At 38.4% G+C, this 22,202-nt stretch overlaps 1 protein-coding gene across 1 annotated transcript in view; it reads right to left on the bottom strand.

Annotated features, from left to right (window-relative positions):
- Nucleotides 1–21,913, bottom strand: part of ndnf (neuron-derived neurotrophic factor) — a 34,200-nt gene extending 12,287 nt beyond the window's left edge. The window contains exons 1-3 of the mRNA XM_054790768.1: nt 21,802–21,913; nt 19,190–19,534; nt 2,699–2,902 (exon numbers count right to left, since the gene is read on the bottom strand). Coding sequence (XP_054646743.1) covers nt 2,699–2,901 — 203 coding nt within the window. The 5' untranslated portion in view covers nt 2,902; nt 19,190–19,534; nt 21,802–21,913. The remainder of the gene's footprint in view (nt 1–2,698; nt 2,903–19,189; nt 19,535–21,801) is intronic.
- Nucleotides 21,914–22,202: the final 289 nt, after the last annotated feature.

Here is a 22,202-nt window from a genome sequence, read left to right as displayed (position 1 = left end):
AGATCATCAAACTAATTTAAATATTAGTCAATGACAACACAACACAACACAACACAACACAACTGAACACAAAATGCAGTTTTTAAATTAAAATATTTATTATTAGGGGAGAAAAAAAATCCAAACCTACAAGGCCCCCCCTCCCTGTTAAAACATAACATAAGTGAGATTAATTGAGCTCTCAGTGTGGAAAAGGTTCTAAAGCCATTTCTAGAGCTTTGGGACTCCAGCGAACCACAGTGAGAGCCATTATCAACAAATGGCCAAAACATGGAACAGTGGTGAACCTTCCCAGGAGTGGCCGGCCAACCAAATGACCCCAAGAGCACAGCGACGACTCATCCAAGAGGTCACAAAAGACCCCACAACATCAAAGAACTGCAGGCCTCACTTGCCTCAGTTAAGGTCAGTGTTCATGACTCCACCATAAGAAAGACACTGGGCAAAAACGACCTGCATGGCAGAGTTCCAAGACCAAAACCACTGCTGAACAAAAACAACATTAAGGGCAGAAAACATATTGATGATCCCCAAGACCTTTGAGAAAATACTCTGTGTTCTGACAAGACAATAGTTGAACTTTGAACTACTAGTTGAACTACATCTGGCGTAAAAGTAACACCACATTTCAGAAAAGGAACATCATACCAACAGTAAAATGTGGTGGTGGTAGTGTGATGGTCTTCAGGGCCTGGAAGACTTGCTGTGATAAATGGAAGCATGAATTGTGCTGAAGGAGAATGTTGGTGACCTCAAGCTGAAAGCAACTTGGGTTCTGCAGCAGGACAATGATCCAAAACACACCAGCAAGTCCACCTCTGAATGGATGAAGACTTTGGAGTGGTCTAGTCCAAGTCCTGACCTGAATCCTATTGAGATGCTGTGGCATGACCTTGAAAAGGTGCTTCATGCTGGAAAAGCCTCCAATGTGGCTGAATGACAACAATTCTGCAAAGATGAGTGGGACAAAATTGCTCCCCAGCGCTGGAAGAGACTCATTGCAAGTTATCACAAACGCTTGATTGCAGTTGTTGCTGCTGAGAGTGGCCCAACCAGTTGATAGGTTTAGTGGGCAATCACTTTTTCACACAGGACCATGTAGCTTTGGATGTTTTTTCTCCCTTAATAATAAAAAGTTTAATTTAAAAAGTGCATTTTGTGTTGAGTTGTGTTGTCATTGACTAGTATTTACATTTGTTTGATGATCTGGTCTGATCTGATCATGCAAAACATAAGAAATCACGAAGGGGGCAAAAAGTCATAATTTTATGAGAATTATGTCGTAATGAGGAAAAAACATCATTTTAGGAGCATAAAGTTGAAATATTAAAGAAAGATGTTATTTAAGTTGTAACGTTAGGAAAAACAACAAATAAAGTTGGACATTTTGGAGCATTACATTGGGGATAAAAGTTTTAATTTTACAAGCATATAGCGCCAAAATATTAAGACAAAAAAGTTGTTTAGTTGTAATATGAGAAACAAACGCAACATTTGAAAAATCCAAAGCAAAATTGGATTTTGCCTTTGCAGGCTGTGCTCTTAAACTTTTGATGAGCTGATAAACAGCTGATAAAATGATTGTTTGCAATAATTTGCTTAGTCTAAACACTTTTTGTCTCACTCCCATTTCTTCTTTTTGCATTTTGAAGCTCTACTTAGAATCTCCTTAAGATGCAAAATGTACATTCTTGACATTTTTCAACTGCTCTTAACATCGTGATCAGGAGTGTATGTTCATACTACTTGTATTACGAGAAGAAAATTTACAAAGATTACAAAGGAAGAAAGTTGAGATACTGCGGTGCCTTGGTTGATGTCATTAGTCCGTTCCAGAAGGTCAGACTCAAACCAAAGCGGACTCTAACCAAAGCACATGTTCCCATAGAAAATAATGGAAATCCATTAAGATTATTATTATTATTATTATTAGGATGGAAACAAAGTCATTAAAAAAACAACAGCAAAAATGGGAAAAATAGAGCAAAGAGTGAAGTTGATAGTAGTAAAAAGGCTTTTTTTAACCTATATGACAAAACTGAGCTGCAAAATATATGAAATATACATAACTTCACTTGAAATATATTTAACTTCTGAGCATATTTACTTTGAAAAATATCAACGTGGCAAAGTTGCATCCTTTCATTTTCTGCTATGTGGCCCTCGCTGCAAAATGTTTGACCACTCCTGCTACATATAATTTATATACAGTATAATGTGTTACTAAATTTTTTCCCGCGTAGCTGTCTATCAATCCGGCGCATCGGGGGTGACACTCTGTGTTTCTACCCATCTCCTTTTACAACCATAACAGTCATTTCTGCTTCCCACAACAAAACATAAGCATTCAAACTTATTTTGGCATGTTTAGCGTGTTTAAACTATAATTATAGCATATTAAATGTGCTTTGGGTTAACATTTTTGGGTGTCTGGAACGGATTAATTGGATTTGCATTATTTTCTATGGGAAAATTTAGTCTGTTTAGTCCGTTTTGGTTTGAGTCTGACCTTCTGGAACAGATTAGTGACATTAACCAAGGCACCACAGTATATATAAAATCAGATTTGCTGCTTTCTTGTTATCCTGCAGATGAAAAAAAATGTTTTCAGATGAAGCACAACCTGACTACATTGTGGAGGCATATGCTTTTCATTGCACAGTAATGACAAATATATTCAAGTGTATGGATGGCTTACCTTTTGGGCGTATCCCTGAAGAGGTAGCCGCTGATCTCGGCTCCATCGGGGATGACGGAGGAGTCGTGGAACAGCGACTTGTCTCGGATCTGCATCTGGAAAAGTCCTTCATCTCGCGTGGGAAGCTTTTGCGGCACAGCCCCCTGAAGAAACACCAACAGCAGCAGCAGGAAGCCCGTCCTCCAACCTTGATACTGCCTCATCCTGCAAAGTACACACAGTATTTATCACTTGTACTGCATTTTCTCACAAAGCTAGCAAGGCTAACGCTTGGAAAACAAACAGCATGATTGGACATGGCATGTGCCGAGCAGGCTTCATCAGTTCATGCTGAAAGACTACATAGGACAGCTATAGTCTCTTGTCAGACAAGCGCTTCACCAGTTCATGTTCAAGGATGAACTGTAGTCTGACTAGAGACAAAGTAGATAGGACAGCTGTAGTCTAACTAAAGCTGTCCTATCTCGTCTTTGAGCAAGAACTGATAAAGCTGTAGTCTGACAAGAGCTGTCTGATCTAGTCCGCTCAAGAGACTAGAACTCCAGTCAGACCAGAGCTTCACTAGTTCATTCACAAAGTAGTCTAACTAAAGGTGTTCTATCTAGTCCTTGAACATGAACTGATAAAACCTGCTCGAATAAGAGGTGAAACATCTTCTATGACAACCCAAAGACTGGATAGGACAGCTCTAGTTTCTAGACTATAGATGTCCTTAGTCTTTCAGCATGAACAGATAAAGCCTGCTTGGACAAGAGGTGACCACAACTGTCCCATCTAGTCTTTGACCCCGAACAGATACAGCCTGTTCGGATGAAAGGCAACCATAGATGTCCTATCTAGTATTTAAGCATGAAGAGAAAAAGCCTGGTTGGATGAGAGGGGACCACAGCTGTCCTTTCTAGTCTTTGAGCATGAACAGGTAACGCCTGCTTGGATGAGAGGCGACTAGAGCTGTCCTACAGTATTTCATTTTTGAGCATGAACTAATGAAGCCTGCTTGGATGAGGGACAACCACAATTGTCCAATCTAGTCTCTGAGCATGAACACATAAAAACTGCTTCAATGAAAGGTGACCGCACCTGTCCTATCTAGTCTCTGAGCATTAACAGATAAAGTCTGCTTCAATGAAAAGGCAACCGCATCTGTCCTATCTAGTCTTTCAGTATGAACAGATAAAAAAGGCTGCCTGGATGAGCAGCGACCACAGCTGTCCTATCTAGTCTTTAAGCACAAACAGATCAAGCCTGCTTGGATAAGAGGTGATCACAGCTGTACTATCTAGTCTTTCAACATGAACAGATAAAAAAGGCTGCCTGGATGAACAGCGACCACAGCTGTCCTATCTAGTCTTTAAGCACAAACAGATCAAGCCTGCTTGGATAAGAGGTGATCACAGCTGTCCTATCTAGTCTTTCAACATGAACAGATAAAGCCTGCTTGGATGGGAGGTGACAACAGTTGTCCTATCTAGTCTTTCAGCATGAATTAATGAAGCCTGCTCAGATAAGAAGCCACTAGAGCTGTCCTATCTAGTCTTTGAGCATGAACCGATGAAGCCTGCTTGTATGAGAGGTGTCCTATCTAGTCTTTGAGCGTGAGCTGACCAAACATTTTCTAAGCAAACCTGAGTTACGATGCATTCAATGCCTGACTGTAAAATATGCAAATTCTCTGCTCGTTGTCGTGAATTTGCCAAAAGGTTTCCTTGAAACAACGTCTGACGTGAGCTTTGCTGTACTTGACGTTTATTCATTGTAAGCTTGCAAAGAAGGTCTTTCATGAGGAAAAAAGAGTCTTCCTGGTGAGCATATGAGCTTGATCGTGTGTGTTCGCCGTGACGTGAGAAGAAAGCGCGTGCGCGGCTTTCTCCTTTGCCTGGCAGCTTGGCGATGGCGATAATGAAGATGCGAAACGTGTGTGATAGCACACACTTTTTAACCGTGGCGTGAGAGACAAAAAGTCCAAGCCATCACTCCGGGCGGATGGAGGGATTAAACTGAAAACGCGGACGTTGCTTGAATCTCATAAAGCGCTTAAAAAAAATCCCCCCCAAAAAAATCCCCAAATGTGTGCTCTTCAACTTTTATTGGCACACAGACGGACACACGGTGCGGCAGGGAGGATCTTCTCACGTATCCGCCGCCCATCGATTGGCTGCCATTGATTGCAGCTGATGGGAAGCTTAAATCCCCGCTGATTTCATCAGCGTAATGGCGGCAGATTAGCCGGATGCTTTACTGCCATTTACTGCAACCCTGTCCTTCACATGACCCCCGGTACCAGCGACTCCTCCCCTTCATTGCATAATCACGCCTCCTCCGCACTCAACAACACACACACACACACACACACACACACACACACACACACACACACCTGGGGCGCATTCTGCATGTGTTGAACATGAAAACTCAAATGGAAAAAAACAGCAGTCATTTTACAAGAATAGCGTCAAAATATGAACAGAAAAAAGTTGCAATCTAACAGCAAAATGTTGTAATTTTACAAGAACAGCCTTTTAATTACATAAAGTTGAAATATTAAAGAAAGACAGATTTTTAAAAAAGTCCTAATATTATTAACAACCATGAAGACAGCTGTCATTTTTGGAAAATGAGGTTGCAGAAAAAGTTAGAATATTACGAGAATAAAGTCAAAATATTATGGGAATAAAGTCCTAATTATGAGGAGAAAATAAAAAGAAAACAGCAGGAATGAAAAAACAGCTGTAATTTTAAAGAAAAAAGCTGTATTCTAACGAGAAAAAAGTTATAATATTACGATTTTACTGTCGTAATATTATGAAAAATAACGTCATTTTTGTACCATAGAATTGAAATATTAAAGAAACATTTTGTTTGTTTAAAGTTGTAATATTATGAGAAACAAACAAAGCAAAATAAAGTTGTCATTTTTGGAAAATTTGTTTGGGGGGAAGTTATATTATTATGAGAATAAAGTCATGACATTTTGAGAAGAAAATTTGCAAGAAGAAAGTTAATATAGTGGGAAAACTTTAAAAAACAGCAGATATGAAGTCAAAAATCAAGACAAAAATGTCGTATTCTAACGAGAAAAAGTCACAATTTTATGAGAATAAACCTGTTTTATTATGAGGAAAAATAATGTCATCTTAGTAGCAAAGAGTTTAAATAGTTAAGATAAATGTTCGTTTTTTTAAAGTCATAATATCATGAGAAAAAACCCCAAAATAAAGTTTATTAGGTTGGGTAAAAAGTTATACCGTATTTTCCGGACTATAAGTCACTCTGGAGTATAAGTCGCACCAGCCAAAAATGCAACGTGAAGAAGAAACAAACATATACAGTATACTGTAAATCGCACTGGACTATAAGTAGCTTTTTTGGGGGGGAAATTTATTTTATAAAATCAGAGACCAAGAACAGGCACTTCATCTTGAAAGGCAAGTTATAGTCGTAACAATAAAATGGAGAACAACGGTCTAAATACGTGAATAGGTGGTATGCTAACGTAACATATGAACAGTTATTCATATAACTATGGCCTAAACAACAGAACTAGTTTACTTGCAGCTTGTAATCTGCAGAATAGGATTTTCTTTTTGGGGGCATTTGTGTTCCATCTTTCTCAGTTGTCTTGAAGAGTGGATGTGTACGTTATAAATTTTCAGAGGTACATGAGTGATAGGAGTAGCAGATACTGGCACACAAGCCTAGAGCGCCCTCTCGTGGCTGTCAGTGTGAAAAAAAACATGTAAGTCGCTCCGGAGTACAAGTCGCAGGACCAGCCAAACCATGAAAAAAAATGTGACTTATAGTCCGGAAAATACGGTAATATGATGGGAATAAAATCAAAATATTAGGAGAAAAAAAGTCATAATCATGTGAAGTCAATTGAAAAAAAGAAATTGAAAAAAGGGCTGTAATTTTACAAGAATAAAGTCCAAATATTAAGAGAAAAAAGTTGTAGTCTAACGAGAAAAAGTAGCAATTTTACGAGAATAAACTCGTAATATTATGAGGAAAAACAACATCACTTTAGTAGCACACAACAGAAAGTAAAGAAGTAAAGGAAATATGTTGTTTTTTAAAGTTGTAAAATTAGAAAACAAATTAAAGTTGTCATTGTTGGAAAATTTGTTTGGGGGAAAGTTCAAATATTATGGGAATAAAGTCATAATATTACCAGAAGAAAATCTGCAAGAAGAAAGTTGAAATCGTTGGAAAATTAAAAAAAACAGCAGAAATGAAAAAACTAGCTGTAATTTTATGAGAATTAAGTCTAAATATTAAGAGAAGAAAGTATTCTAATGAGGAAAAAGTTGCAATAAACCTGTAATATTATGAGGAAAAATAATGTCATTTTAGTAGCAAAGAGGTGAAATATGAAAAAAAAATGGTATATTTTTAAAAGTCCTAATATTATTGAGAGACAAATCAAAATAAAGTTTATTAGGACGGGGAAATGTTACAATATTATGGGAAAATTTTAAAAAAGCAAAAATTACAAAAAAGAGCTAAGATTGAAGCTGAAATTAATAATAGTTTATGAAAAAGCTGAGATGCAGTTTTTTCTTGAACTATAGAAACCTCTTAGCATATTGAAAAGTAGCATCCTTTCATTTTTCACTGTGGGAATAAGTTTGGATGAAGGCGCCTTTATGTTGCCTTGACAACAAAACTCACATGAACGCTCAGAAAGAAGGAAGAAAGCTGGCATGTGCACGCCAGGCCACTAGTTGGCGACGCTACGCTTTTCACCACACCTTTGTCTGCGTGGAAATGTCGAATTTGCCGCAGGAGTGCGATCGTCCTTGTATATCCCACGTGGAAGTTGCCAAGTGCTCCAGTGGAACGACATATGCTAATTAGCTCATGCTAATACGGATTATAAAGCAAACCTAGATGAATTTCCTCCACGTCGTCTTTAATAATCCCTTCTTTCTGTTTCAACGACTCTTCTGGACTTTTCCGCCATACTTTCGGACTTTTTCATCTTGTTTCTCCGATGAAGCATCGTAGCTCTGCGGGTATTCTGTAACAGTGTACTCATATTTCACCCAAATAACTACAGCATTTACATATATGAATAGTATGAATGGAATTACAACATAAAACACAACAAACATTTTTAAAAACATTGTTAAGTTTTTATATACATTTCTAAAAATCCTAAATATACATTTTTTATGTTATGAATGTACTTATTTTATTAAGCCCAACGAAATATCAAACAATCTTACAATACATTTTTTGAAATAAATGTACGTATAAAAATGTACATGGTTTGATATTATATCAGGACTGGAATAGAAATACTTATTTTTAACACAAAATAGTCATCTTTATTCACTTTTGTTTTCTTACATCAATTCATTTTTAAAAAATGTATACGATTATATATTTAGAAATGGTATAAATGTATTTATTTTTATAACACGAAATACAAAAAAAATTGTCTTTATTTAAAAAAATGTTAAATATATAAAAATCTACATGATTTATTTGTTTTGTTTAGAAATGTACTTATTAAAAGTCATTATTTTTATAAAACACAAAAAAGCAACAAAATAGAAAATAATTTTTATTACAATTTTTAAAAAATGTATAAAAATGTACATGATTTGATATTATATTAAGGACTGGTACAAAATAGAAAACAATAGCCTTTATTCACCTTTTTTAAATAAATGTATACAAAGGTACATCATTTTATATTTTGTTTAGAAGTTGTTTACTTATTAAATATCATTATTTTTATAAAAACACAAAAAGCCACAAAATAGAAAATATTACTTTTTTATCAAATAAATGTATAAAAATGTACATGATTTTATATTTGGTTTTGAAATTTAATTATGTGCGTATTTTTATAAAACACAAAAAAGCAACAAAATACAAAACAATATTTTTTATATAAATATATTTAAGAAAAATGGTTAAAATATGCACAAAAGATGGCATTTATTTCCGTGTTTTTTTATTTCATAAATGTATAAAAATTCTCCCAATTTAAAAAAAAAATGTATGGAAATGTCCTTATCTTATCTGTTTTTTGTCATCTTATCTAACAAAAAAAAATCCTAAATTGCACAAAGTGTCTTTTTATTGGACGTAAAAGTGTATTTTTATTATTAGTATTTTCTTTTTCTGTATGCTTTATGTGCAGGTAAGTAATTTTTATGATGTACAGTACATACAGAAGCCCAACCCCCCCTTGCCCTTATAATAAGTGGTACTTTGAACCGTCTTTGGTGGGTTGGGGGGGGGGCAGTGTGTGCCTAAGCCTGTCCCACTGCGCTTGAGAAGCGTGTCCTCGGCAACAAAAGACGTGTCTTTTAATACCGCCGAGCTTTTTAACATCAGCACGTGGGCCACTTCGGCCGAGCCCCCCCCTCCCCATTGAAACCGCTGACCCCCGCCCCCCCCACCCCTTGCACGTGATTTGTTACTTGTGTCTGCTGACACTTTCACCTCCAGCGTCTTTGTCACATTCGTGTCTCACATGTGACTGCAATGATGTCATCGCAAGACCAAACCACACCACCCCCCCGCCGTGCACGCACACACACACACACACACACACACACACACACACACACACGAGTGCTGAGCAGCAGCGTTATGCTTACATACGTACACAGATAATGATATACACAGAGTACATTGGTACATACAGTACTGTAGATACAGTACATGCACACATAGACATAGATATGCATGCATAGATACAGTACATACACACACAGACATAGATATGCATGCATAGATACAGTACATGCACACAGACATAGATATGCATGCATAGATACAGTACATACACACACAGACATAGATATGCATGCATAGATACAGTACATGCACACAGACATAGATATGCATGCATAGATACAGTACATACACACATAGACATAGATATGCATGCATAGATAAGGTACATACATACAGACATAGATATGCATGCACAGATACAGTACATACACACATAGACATAGATATGCATGCATAGATAAGGTACATACATACAGACATAGATATGCATGCACAGATACAGTACATACACACATAGACATAGATATGCATGCATAGATAAGGTACATACATACAGACATAGATATGCATGCATAGATACAGTACATGCACACAGACATAGATATGCATGCATAGATACAGTGCATACGCACATGCACATGACATAAGACATGAAAAAGTATCAGCATCTGGAACGTGTAGATGGAAGTTTTAATGACGTGAAAAATGAGTGCATGATTACAGTTTGATGGGGGCGGGGGGTCAATGTTTGACGTTTCCACGCTTTTCTTTCGCTTGCATTGCTTTACGCTGGCAAAGGCGCACGGTGGCACAGTACAAAGGACACGCGTTGGCTAAGTTGGCGCCCAAACAGGAAGTCGCGCCTCCACTGGAGAAGCAAACATTTTCATTCTTGCCGACAAGCTGCCAAAACGACCGTCTCGTTCACTCCGCTCTGCTAACTACGCTCACACTCGCCTTGTGACAAACTCATGAAAAGTCTTCTGCTTTTCATTGCCGTTTACCCAAGCCGTTTTTTCAAGCTCATTCTTTCATCAAATATTCACTTTTGCGCGCAAAAGCCAAGAAAAACTGTCAGAAAAGCAACGCAACACATGCTTGTGCTGTCAACTTTGCAATAAACAAGCGAACAGGGCCAAAAAGTCAACCCCAAACATCAGGAAATGTACCGTCTTTGTCTGCGACAGCAGCAGAGGAATTGGCCATTTTGCTTTCAGCTGGTGTTCTCCAGGGAACTGAGCATTTTTCATAGTCAAAACACTAAAAACATTCAAACAGCCACCCACAAAGTTTGAAAAATTCAACCCCAGATGGTAGTAGATGATAGTATTTGCCCATCACAACAATTCACACAAAAATGTCTAAAAAGGAAGTGGCTATTTTCCTCACAATTTGCCACTTTTCTTAGTCAAAACACTAAAAACATGCAAGTGGTCACCAGCAAAGTTTGAAAAGTTCAACCTTTGTCATCAGTCTGTCTAATACAACATTGTGCACAAAAATGTCTAAAAAGGTAGTGGCCATTTTACCGACAATTTGTCATTTTTCTTTGTCAAAACACAAAAAACATGCAAGCAGCCACCCACAAGGTTCTAAAACATCAACCCCAGATGGCACAAAATGTAGCATTTTTGTTAGGAATGTCCTGATCTGATCTTCAGGATCGGGATCGGCTACTGAGCCGCTGTATTTTGAAATCACCGGTTGCCGTATAACGTCCTGACCTTTGAGCCACACTCCAACACGGCAGGTGCGGTAATGCGCCTCAAAGCTGGTTGCCAATCGACTCCCGCCACCCGCAAGAAGAAGAAAATGCAACACGCCCATGCAGACATGTCCGCGGTGTACCGTGGTCATTAGCTTCACGTTGGACGCTGGATATTCAGCCCCGTAGCTGCAGCGGTACTTCCCTCTCAATGTGCCCGGACTGCTGTGTCTTGGTGCGGGGAGCTTGCATGGGAAGTGCCGCTCTAAGTGCTGGTTGTTTATACTACTGTTGTGTTGAAGAGAGTTTGTTAAGAAAAAGTAATATATTCAAAATCACACATCAAATTGATCTATAACCATGTCAAATGATTAGTCCTACCCTAAAAGTATTTTGCACGCCCATTTTTTCCAATTTTATCTTTTATTGGATGGACTTTTACTGGATCTTTTATTGGATTAGGGACCTGACTCACAGAGGTTTGTTACAAAAGCCAAACAATATTGTTGGTCATGCTGTGTAATAAAAAAGTAAGTTCAGCAACACTTTGGCTGCATTATTTTTAATGCTACAAAGAGCTATTTTTATAACCATATTCAATTCCACAAATTCATGTTTGGAACAAAAGCTTCTTATTAATAAAAAAAAACCAAAGGTTCGGTACCGGATCGGATCAGGTCGGCCAGACCATAAAAAAAATCTCATGGTATCACAGGCCAAAATATGTGGATCGGGACATCCGTAGTATTTTCCCTTCACAGCAACACACACAAAAATGTCTAAAAAGAAAGTGGCAATTTTCAAGACAATTTGTCAAAACACTAAAAACACACAAGTGGTCACCTGCAAAGTTTGAAAAAGTCAACCGTTGTCGTCAGTCTGTCTATTACAACAACGTGCACAAAAATGTCTAAAGCGGGCCACTTCCGCCAGAAAATATGTCATTTTTCCCAGTCAAAACAGTAAAACATGCAAGTGGTCTCCTACAAAGTTCCAAAAGGTCCACCCCAGATGGCAGAAAATATAGTGTTTGCCCATCACAACAACATGCACAAAAATTTCTAAAAAGGAAATGGCCAATTTAAAGAGAATTTGTCATTTTTCTTAGTCAAAACACTAAAAACACTCGAGTGGTCACCTGTAAAGTTTGAAAAAGTCATCCCTTGTTGTCAGTCTGTCTATTAAAATATTGTGCACAAAAATGTCTAAAAAGGAAGTGGCCATTTTATAGAAAACTTGTCATTTTTCCTAGCCAAAACACTAAAAACATGCAGGCAGCCATGTGCAAAGTTTGAAAAAGTCAACTCCAGACAGCACAAAATGTGGCGCGCACAAAAATGTCAAAAGAGGAAGTGGCCATTTTGCTTTCAGTCGGTGTTTTCCAGACAACTGAGTATTTTTCATAGCCAAAACCCTAAAAACACGCAAGCAGCCACCCACAAAGTTTTAAAAATTCAACCCCAGATGGCACATAATGTCGTGTTTGTGGATCGCAGCAACACGCACAAAAATGTCGAAAGAGGAAGTGGCCATTTTGCTTCGAATGAGTTTAGTTTTTGAATTTTCTTTCACAATGCGGTGTTACACTTTGGGAGTCACGGCAGCTGAAACGTAAGTTCCAGCGTTCTGTATTATTTATTTCATTGTCTTTCTCACAAACCTTTTCATGTCACAAAATGACGATACGCAAACCGGCTGAAATGGACACCGGATGGTGTTTTATACACAACAGGCACAAGAAAGCATTCCACACGCTGGTAGCACTTTCATGCCACCGAGTATTAGGGCCTCATTGGAATACAAAATCTGAGATTTACAGGATAAAAGTGTACGACTTTTATTCTGGTAAAGTTAAGAGAAAAAGCATCGTAAATGTACGAGAATAAAGTCATAATACGTGTCAGGGGAAAATAGAACACAGTTCTTCAAGGAAGGAAACTTTCCTCTTGCTTCAGGCAGGCTTTTATTTATAACGGCACAGCAAAACAGAGCAGCTGAGCACAAAAAGATTAGCATCTGTTAGCATCATCCTCCTCGCGCCTCCATTACCCCGCCCCCTCCACATCCGTCCCCCCTTTTCATAGCTGTCTCAGGCAAAACATAGAGTTACGACTGTTATTTTCATAAATTTACGAGTTCATTCTCATACATTTACGAGTTTATTTTCGTACATTTACGACTGTGTCCTCGAAATCTCTGATTATTTTAATACTCCGTTGTAACAGGCATTGCCTGAGACAGCTACGAACATGGGGGACCTTTGGCCTTGGTCAAAGGTAATATTACGACTATTTTTCTCGTAAATTCACAACTTTTATTCTTGTAGATTTACGAGTTTTTTCTCATACATTTACGATTTTATTCTCGAAATCTCAGATTATTTTAATACTCTGTTGTAACAGGCATTGCCTGAGACAGCTATGAAAACGGGGGATTGATGTGACCTTTGGCCTTGGTCAAAGGTAATATTAGAACCGTTATTCTCACAAAATGTACAACTTTATTCTCGTAATCTCAGATTATTTTAATACTCTGTCATAACAGGCATTGTCTGAGACAGCTATGAAAAGAGGGGGACTTTATACTTTTTATACTTTATTCTCATAATATTTCACGTTTTTTTTCACGTAAATTTAACAACTTTATTCTCGTAATATTACGAGTTTTTTTCTCGTAACTTTCAGAGAATTTTTTTTTTATTCTCAAAATCTCCGATTTGTTTTTCTTTTCAATGTGGCCCTCATACTTTCCGGAGAATCACCCATTTTGTGTTTGCTTGCTTGTTACTACATTCGCTTGCAGCACTCGCTTGCGCCTCGCTAGCGCCAGCAAACACGCACGCACACGTCAATTTATCGCGGCTGGCAAAATTATCGAGTTTGTTTTTATTTATCGTGGCGTTGATCGATTTATTCATTGTCGCGACAAGCCTAATTGGAAGTTGAGAAAACTCAGCGGGTATTTGTATCACAACAAGACGCACAAAAACGTAAAAAGAAAAGCCACACTTGAAAACAAACATTTCCCTCTACACTGGCCTTTTGTGGAAAATTTCTGGTGAGTTTTCTTAGTCCAACCAATAAAAAATATATATCAGCGATGTTTTGGACGGATGCAGCCACCAAAATAAAGCCGTTGGCGCTGTGGCTATTTTACTGTGAAATGGCGTTTTTCGGGTCGAACAATTTCGTTGTTACGCCTGTCTCGCTAAATATGTATTTTATGCTAGTGCCACCTGGCTGCGCGTCCTACAAGCTGCGCTGACGGAAAACAAACAGGAAACGAGCGATTTTGCTTTGTGATTTTTCCGCAAAGGCAAGAGGAAAGACTTCCTAAGAGTGCAATCAGATTGTGTCTCCACAACCACTAGGGGGCACACGCGCATACTGGCTGGAGATTGTTATGATATGCTAGCATGCAGGTACTTTTTTGTTGACATTTTAGCTGGGCAACAACGTCTCCATTCATTGACAAGTTCTGGGCTTTTTTTTTCCAACTCCAAACTAGTCCCCACACTTTATTTTGACACTTTCCTTCCCTCCAGCTCCTTGTCAGCATGGATAAGCGTCCTGACCGCTGCCACATGGAGCTCATTAGCTGAATCAAAGTTGGATTTCCAGACAAATAAAGACGTATTTAGACATTTCACATCCGACAAGAAGCCTTGCTGCGACTGGCCGGACTTGAAGTCAGAGTGTTTTCTTTCAGGGGAGTCTGAGGCAGATTAATGGCGGCCGTCATGAGCGAGGAGGCACGCACTGGACCTGGACCAGGACCTGCTCCCGAGCCAAACCAAAGCAGCTCATTCATGATTCGGTAGAGCTGTGGAGAGGGCCTTGATCCAGGACCCCGGATCCGGGTTCCGAGCCTTCGCATTCCCCCAAATCAGTCTGGGCCCGACTCCTCGCCATCCACGACATCACTCGCAGTTCTGGACGTTTCCGGATCATCAGAACCAGGATAGCATGATGAACGTGATGGAAGCCCAGTTTCCTTCCCGTCCGTGCCGCGTGGACTCGGCACCGCATCCTGGAATGGCGCTTTATACCCACCGGGTCAGCTCACGTGACAAAAAGATGGGCGGAGAAATCTCTGCGCCCGCTAGACGCGGGCCCGCCTTGTGGGAAAAGCGTCGGCGCTGATCGGCTCCGAAAGGCAGCAGTTTGTGTGCTTGAAATCCAACATGGACAAAGAAACTAAACGCCGTCACGACGTTCTCCACACATGGTCTCCTGTCAACAAGCCTGTTTTCTGTTGTCTCCTGTTTTGTATGCATTTGTTTTATTTTTTAATTATTTCATCATTTTATGGCTTTTACTGGGAATTTTTGGAGCACCTCAGAACTCATGTTCAAACAGCCCTATTGTTCACCGTTTTACGATATTACAACTACGTTATATATCTTCTTAAGTGTTTATCTACATTTCATTGATCTAGAATGTACTGCACTGTTGGAGTGCTTCAGAAATAAACTTGCTATGCACAGACTTTGTGCGCATTCCTTGCTCATGAGCTGATTGGAACCTCACTTTTCTCCATTTTCGTTACACTTGCCTTGCGTGCTCTTAGTCAAACGCTAAAAACATGCAAGTGGCCGCTCGCAAAGTTAAAAAAAAGTCAACCCCAGACGGCCCGAAATGTAGTGTTTGTTGATCACTCGTAAAAATGTCTAAAGTAGACGTGGCCATTTTGCTTTGAACTGGTGTTTCTTTGACTGTTTTTTTCGCCAAAACACTAAAAACATGCAAGTGGCCACTCACTAATTTCCAAACAAGTCAAACCCAGGGCCGTACAAAATGTAGTCTGTTTGTCGATTAGAACAACATTAGGTGGTCATTTTGCTTTGCTTTGTGTGTTTTTGACAGTTTGTCATTTTTCTCAGTCAAGTGGCCGCTCAAAAAGTTTAAAAAAACATAAGTCAACCCTAGATGACAAGAAATGACTCTTTGTTGCTCACACACAAAAATGTCTAAAGTAGAAGTGACCATTTTGCTTTGAACTGGTGTTTTTTAGACAATTTATCATTTTTCTCCGTCAAAACACTAAAAAACATGCAAGTCGCCGCTCGCAAAGTTCAAACAAGTCAACCCCAGACAGCACAAAATTTTGTGCTTTTTGATCACGGACAAAAATGTCTAAAGTAGAAGTAGCCATTTAGCTTTGAACTTGTGTTTTTTAAGAAAATTTATAATTTCTTCTTAGTCAAAACACTAAAAACATGCCAGAGATCACTTGCGAAGTTCAAAAAGATCAACCCCAGACAGCACGAAACTTAGTGTTTTTTGATCATGCAAGTGGTCATTTTGCTCTGAACTGGTGTTTCTCTGACGATATGTCATTTTTTTCTTAGTCAAAAGACTAAAATCACAAAAAAAGTCCACCATGTGGCCATTTTGCTTTGAACTGGAGCTGCAACAATTAATCGATTAATCGATGGTTAAGTTATTACCCAATTAATCGACAACTATTTTGGTAATCCTTTAATGTTTTTTTATTTTTTAATTAAAAAATGTAAATATCCTTTAATTTCAGCCTCTCCAATGTGAATATTTTTTTTATTTCCTTGCTCATCCATGAAAGCAGACCTACAGTATTATCTTTGTGTTTTAGCCAAAATAAGTTATTCACACATCTCAGCTTTAACTTTGGAAAACAGTGATGGGCATTTTTGCCTCTTTCCTGATATGTTGAGGACCCAACCACTGACTCTTGGCGTTTTTATTTTGGTCCATCTATGGCCTAACCCATGACTCCAATCATTGAAACAACAAGCTTCAGATTATTTGACTAAAAAAATGCTCATGATTGTATTTTTGTGTACATTTACTGTTTTACTGAAGCTATCGAACATTATTTTAACAGAATATTCAAGCGGCAACCTGATGTTTGTGATCTTATTTGCTCTGTCAGTTCAAATCTTCTATTTCTGAATAAAGAGGAAGAAATTAAAAATGGGTTAGGGTTAAATCCGATTTATCGATTAATCGAAGAAATAATCGACAGATTCATCGGTTATTAAAACAATCATTAGTTGCAGCCCCACTTTGAACTGGTGTTTTTCAGCCAATTTTCTTAGTCAAAACACTAAAAACATGCCAGCAATCACTTGCAAAGTTCAAAAAGATGAAACACAGACAGCATGAAATGTACTGTTTTTTGATCACGCACAAAAATGTTAAAAGTAGAAGTGGCCATTTTGCTTTAAACTGGTGTTTCTTTGACTATTTGTCATTTTTCTTCGTCAAAACACTAAAAACATGCACATGGCCACTCACAGAGTTGAAACAAGTCAACCCCAGACCGTACACAATGTAGTGTGTTTGTCGATTGAAGCAACATGCACAAAAATGTCTAAAGAGGAAGTGGCCATTTTGCTCTGAACTGGTGTTGTTTAGACAATTTATCGTTTTTCTTAGCCAAAAGACTAAAATCATGCAAGTGGCCACTCACAAAGTTAAAAAAAGATCAAGCCCAGACAACACGAAATGTAGTGTTTTTTGATCACACACAAAAATGTCTAAAGTAGAAGTGGCCATTTTGCTTTGAAGTGGTGTTTTTCAGTTGCCATTTTTCATTTTGTCAAGTGGCCACTCACAAAGTTACAAAAAAAAATAGTCAACCCTAGATGGCAAGAAATTAATAATGTTTGTTGATCACGCACAAAAATGTCTAAAGTAGAAGTGACCATTTTGCTTTGAACTGGTGTTTTTTTAGACAATTTATCATTTTTCTCAGTCAAAGCACTAAAAAACATGCCAGTCGCTGCTTGCAAAGTTCAAACAAGTCAACCCCAGACAGCACAAAATTTAGTGTTTTTTGATCACGCACAAAAATGTCTAAAGTAGAGGTGGCCATTTAGCTTTGAAGTGGTGTTTTTCAGTTGCCATTTTTCATTTTGTCAAGTGGCCACTCACAAAGTTACAAAAAAAAATAGTCAACCCTAGATGGCAAGAAATTAATAATGTTTGTTGATCACGCACAAAAATGTCTAAAGTAGAAGTGACCATTTTGCTTTGAACTGGTGTTTTTTTAGACAATTTATCATTTTTCTCAGTCAAAGCACTAAAAAATATGCCAGTCGCTGCTCGCAAAGTTCAAACAAGTCAACCCCAGACAGCACAAAATTTAGTGTTTTTTGATCACGCACAAAAATGTCTAAAGTAGAGGTGGCCATTTAGCTTTGAACTTGTGTTTTTTTTTTTTTTAGACAATGTATCATTTTTACTTAGTCAAAACACTAAAAACACGCCAGCTGTCATTTGCAAAGTTCAAAAAGATCAACCCCAGACAGCACGAAACTTAGTCTTTTTTGATCACGCAAGTGGTCATTTTGCTCTGAACTGGTGTTTCTCTGACTATTTGTCATTTTTTCTTTGTCAAAATACTAAAATCACAAAAAAGTCCACCCCAGACGACATGAAGCGTCGTGTTTGTGGAACACGACATGACGCATAAGAGTAATATACTTTGCGTATGTTTTACGTCTACATGTTTGTCCACGTTATGAATGGGCTATCTATTATCTGTGGATGCTATGAATGGAGATGATGTCCTGGGGGGTGCATTGTGGTGGTTTACATGTTCTCTTTAAGAGAGAAATGAATGAAATAAAGGTTATTTTTGTCTGCAAAGTGTACGTGCAGGCCCATAAGAGCAGCGAAAGCAGAAACGCTGACTGAATTCTTGGACTTCTTGGAGTTTTCATATGCAAATGACGGTTTAGTTACGGTATGCTTCCCATTTGAAGACTTTTTTGTGTGTTGATGATTCATTGTGGTTTGAGTCGACTGCTAAACGCACTTATTCAAACTTTTATCCCCCCCCTCTCTGTCCCACATCCCAGCCAGCCTCCATACCTTCCTTGCATGCATTAGGAGCTACAACTGTTTCAATCACGTAATGAAAAGGTTTGGTCATCTTTGCAGGTGCGTAAAAAGCGGCGCTCGTCCATCTCCACGGCGGAGCCCTGCAAAGAGCTACACGAAAACAAACAACAAAAGTGCATCGTCTTTCCTATAGTGATGCGTTCACTGACCGCAACTTAGACGTTGCCTGCGAGTTGAGTCTTGAATGAAATGTCTTTGAAAGTTTGGAGCATCCAGGAAGAGGCAAACCACACACACAAACACCCTTTAACTTGTCTGGGAGATGTTCCCAAAGAAGTGACGCCACAAAAATGTCCATAAAAACGAAGACTTGATGTCTCGCTAGGAAAGACGCCGGTCGCGTTCGGCAGAAAGTCAAAGTCTTACCTTGGAAAGAGAGAGTCGTTGTTCTGTGATCAATCTTCTTCTTCTTCTGCTCTTAAAGTGAAGAAAAAGTAGCGTCCCAAGTGTCCGCTCGGTAGTCCTCGCACTCCGGTCGCCTTCAAGCTTCTGCTGCGCTTTTTCTCTTGCAGCTTCAACTGCTCGCTAGCGTGCACGAGTGCGTGTGTGTGCGTGAGTGCGCGCGCGCGCGCGTGTGTGTGTGTGTGTGTGTGTGGGTATCCCGTTGGCTTGGCAGTACATGTGTCCCTCCCCTGCCGCTGCTCCTGCAATTGAATCCTCCACTGGATTGGATTGGATTGGATTGGGGGGGGCCACAGGACAAACCCACCCCTGAAAGACACACAAAAAATTGCACTGGTGTGTGTCCAAAGCATTGTAATGCATGCATCAAACATCACTTGCGTGCTTGTAGCCTGTCAACAGGTCAAAACAACTTTGTGCTCTGCATTAACTACAAATGATGACAGACACCCTTGGTTGGCACAAGCAGGTTTCACCACTGTACTTGTGTGATGCACAAGCGACTGAAGGGGCAGTGCCCCACTGCAGACGGACCTTTTTGTTTGTTTGTTTTGTGTGAAGAAGGATTCTTTATTTATAAATGTTATATTTTGGTACTTAGAGCATAGAAAACCTTTTACCACCTTCTAAATGTGTTCTTTAACATTATTAAAGCTCTCCAGACATGAAATAACACCCCTATAGTCATCTTTACACTCATATTATTCATATAGTAGACATAATAACAGAAAATAAAACACATAAGACATGGAAATCATCTTTACGACCTTCTAAATGCGCTTTTTAACATTATAAGAGCCCTCCAGACATGAAATAACACCCCATAATCACCTTTATACTCCTACTACCCACTACAATAGATGTAATAAGAAAAAATAAGACATATAAACCATATACAAACCTGTTTATGACCTTCTAAATATGCTTTTTAACATTATTAGAGCCCTCTAGACATGAAATATCACCCTATTGTCACCTTTACACTCCTATTGCCCAATATAGTAGACATCAAAAGAGAAAATAAGTTATATAAGACATAGAAAACCTGTTTACCACCTTCCACATGCGCCTTTCAACATTATTAAAGCCCTCGAGACATGAAATAACACCCCTATAGCCACCTTTACACTCCTATTACCCACTATAATAGACATAAGAAGAGAAAATAAAACAGAAAAGACAGAAAACCTGTTTACCACCTTCTAAATGCTCTTTGTAACATTACTAGAGCTCTCTAGACATGGAATAACACCCCTATAGTCAGCCTTACACTCCTATTACCCAATATATTTCATGATAAGACATACTATAGACTCACACTGACATTGGGAGGAGAGAGGAGACTAACCCCAACCCTATTGTCTCATTAATGTAACATTACTGACACCTAATGACCAGTGTATAATACTACATATCATTACAACATCTTTGAACGTGTCTTCTGCCTTATGTTTGTATTTTACTTCATTGAGCCATTGTTATGCTTGAAAATGCATTACTTAGGCCAAAAAGTACATAAAATTTGCTTCAGTAGGCTTTTTTTTTTAAAGCGCAAAACAGCAATGATTTATGAAATAATATATTTTTGAAAAACTGCGATGGAGTGAAGCTGAGTAATTGGAAGCGCAAAGTGGCGAGGGACGACTGTATTGCTAGGCCACATTGAAGGTCAAATAAATCATGCAAGGTGAATAGTGTGAAAATGCCAATTGTGTGGTTATGCCACCACACTAGGTCAGAAGGTTACGATAAGATAGACCAGGGGTGTCAAAAGTGGGGGGCAATTTTTTTATCGGCCAAAATATTACAAGAAAGAGGTAGATAGCATAAAATTGAGATATTAAAGAAATGAGGCAAAAGTAATTAAAAAAAAGTGGTAATATTATGAAAAACTAAATTAAATAATTTCAAACTTGTCATTTTTGGAAATTTAGATTGCGGAAAAAGTAATAATCTTATGAGAATAAAGTCAAAATATTATAAGAATGAAGTCATGATTACAAGAAGAAAATTGACAGGAGGAATGTTGAAAGAGTTGGAAAATTAGAAAAAAAAAAAACAGCAGCAAAAATAGAAAATAGTCCAAATATTGAAAAAAAAAAGTCATATTGTAACGACAAAACAGAATACATTCGTAATATTATGAGGGCTAATAACTTCATTTTAGCAGCACAGAGTTGAAATATTCATGGAAAAAATGTGTAACATTATGAAAACAAACCAAACAAAATAAAGGTGTCATTTTTGGAAAATTAGGTGGGGGGTGGAAAAAGCCATAATATTGCGAGAATACATTTTATAGAGATTATTGAAGAAGAAAGTTGAAATCTGTTGGGCAAAAAAAGCAAAAAAAAGAAAGCAACGAGTGAAGTTGGTATTAATGATAGGCTTTTTTTTCTTTCTTTTTTTGTTCTTTCTTGAAATGTAACTTCTTAGCGTAGCTGCATGTATTACTTGACAAAAAAATCAAGGTTCATATTTCACGATGTCTGGAGAGACAGATGTTTATTGTAATGTGCTCAGTATGGGACGGTAACAGAGAGTAAGGTGCTTTTCCTGCTTTGTAGTCTACGTACCTCCTCCATGCGAAAACTGCTCATCATCCTCAGCAGAGATACTTTAAAGATGGCGAGAAAGAAGAGCTCAGCAGGTCTCCCACGTTGTTACAGATCATTTCCTAGGAAGGACACGAGCGCAGGTAAGTCAACATTTGCGCAGAGATAAGACTCCATTTGGGGGGTGGGGTGGGGGTCAAGACGATGTAGATTGATGGTTGATGCTGCTCTTCCTTCCACTCAACTTCCTGCAGGAGTGGCTGACTTAGATTTGTAAGCAACTGTATGCAGATGTCGTCATTGTTCACAAGTGACAAATGACTGACATTTAGGCCTTGAAAACTGCCGAAACTTGCACAAACCTTTCATTTGGAGTGATGAAGCAGCCTGCAAGAAACAAGAGGCGGTGACAAAAGTTGGTG

Source organism: Dunckerocampus dactyliophorus, chromosome 10 (assembly GCF_027744805.1).
Source record: "Dunckerocampus dactyliophorus isolate RoL2022-P2 chromosome 10, RoL_Ddac_1.1, whole genome shotgun sequence".
NCBI lineage: Eukaryota > Metazoa > Chordata > Actinopteri > Syngnathiformes > Syngnathidae > Dunckerocampus > Dunckerocampus dactyliophorus.
Note: the sequence above shows the minus strand (reverse complement) of the source record. Positions and strands in the feature narration are given on the sequence as shown.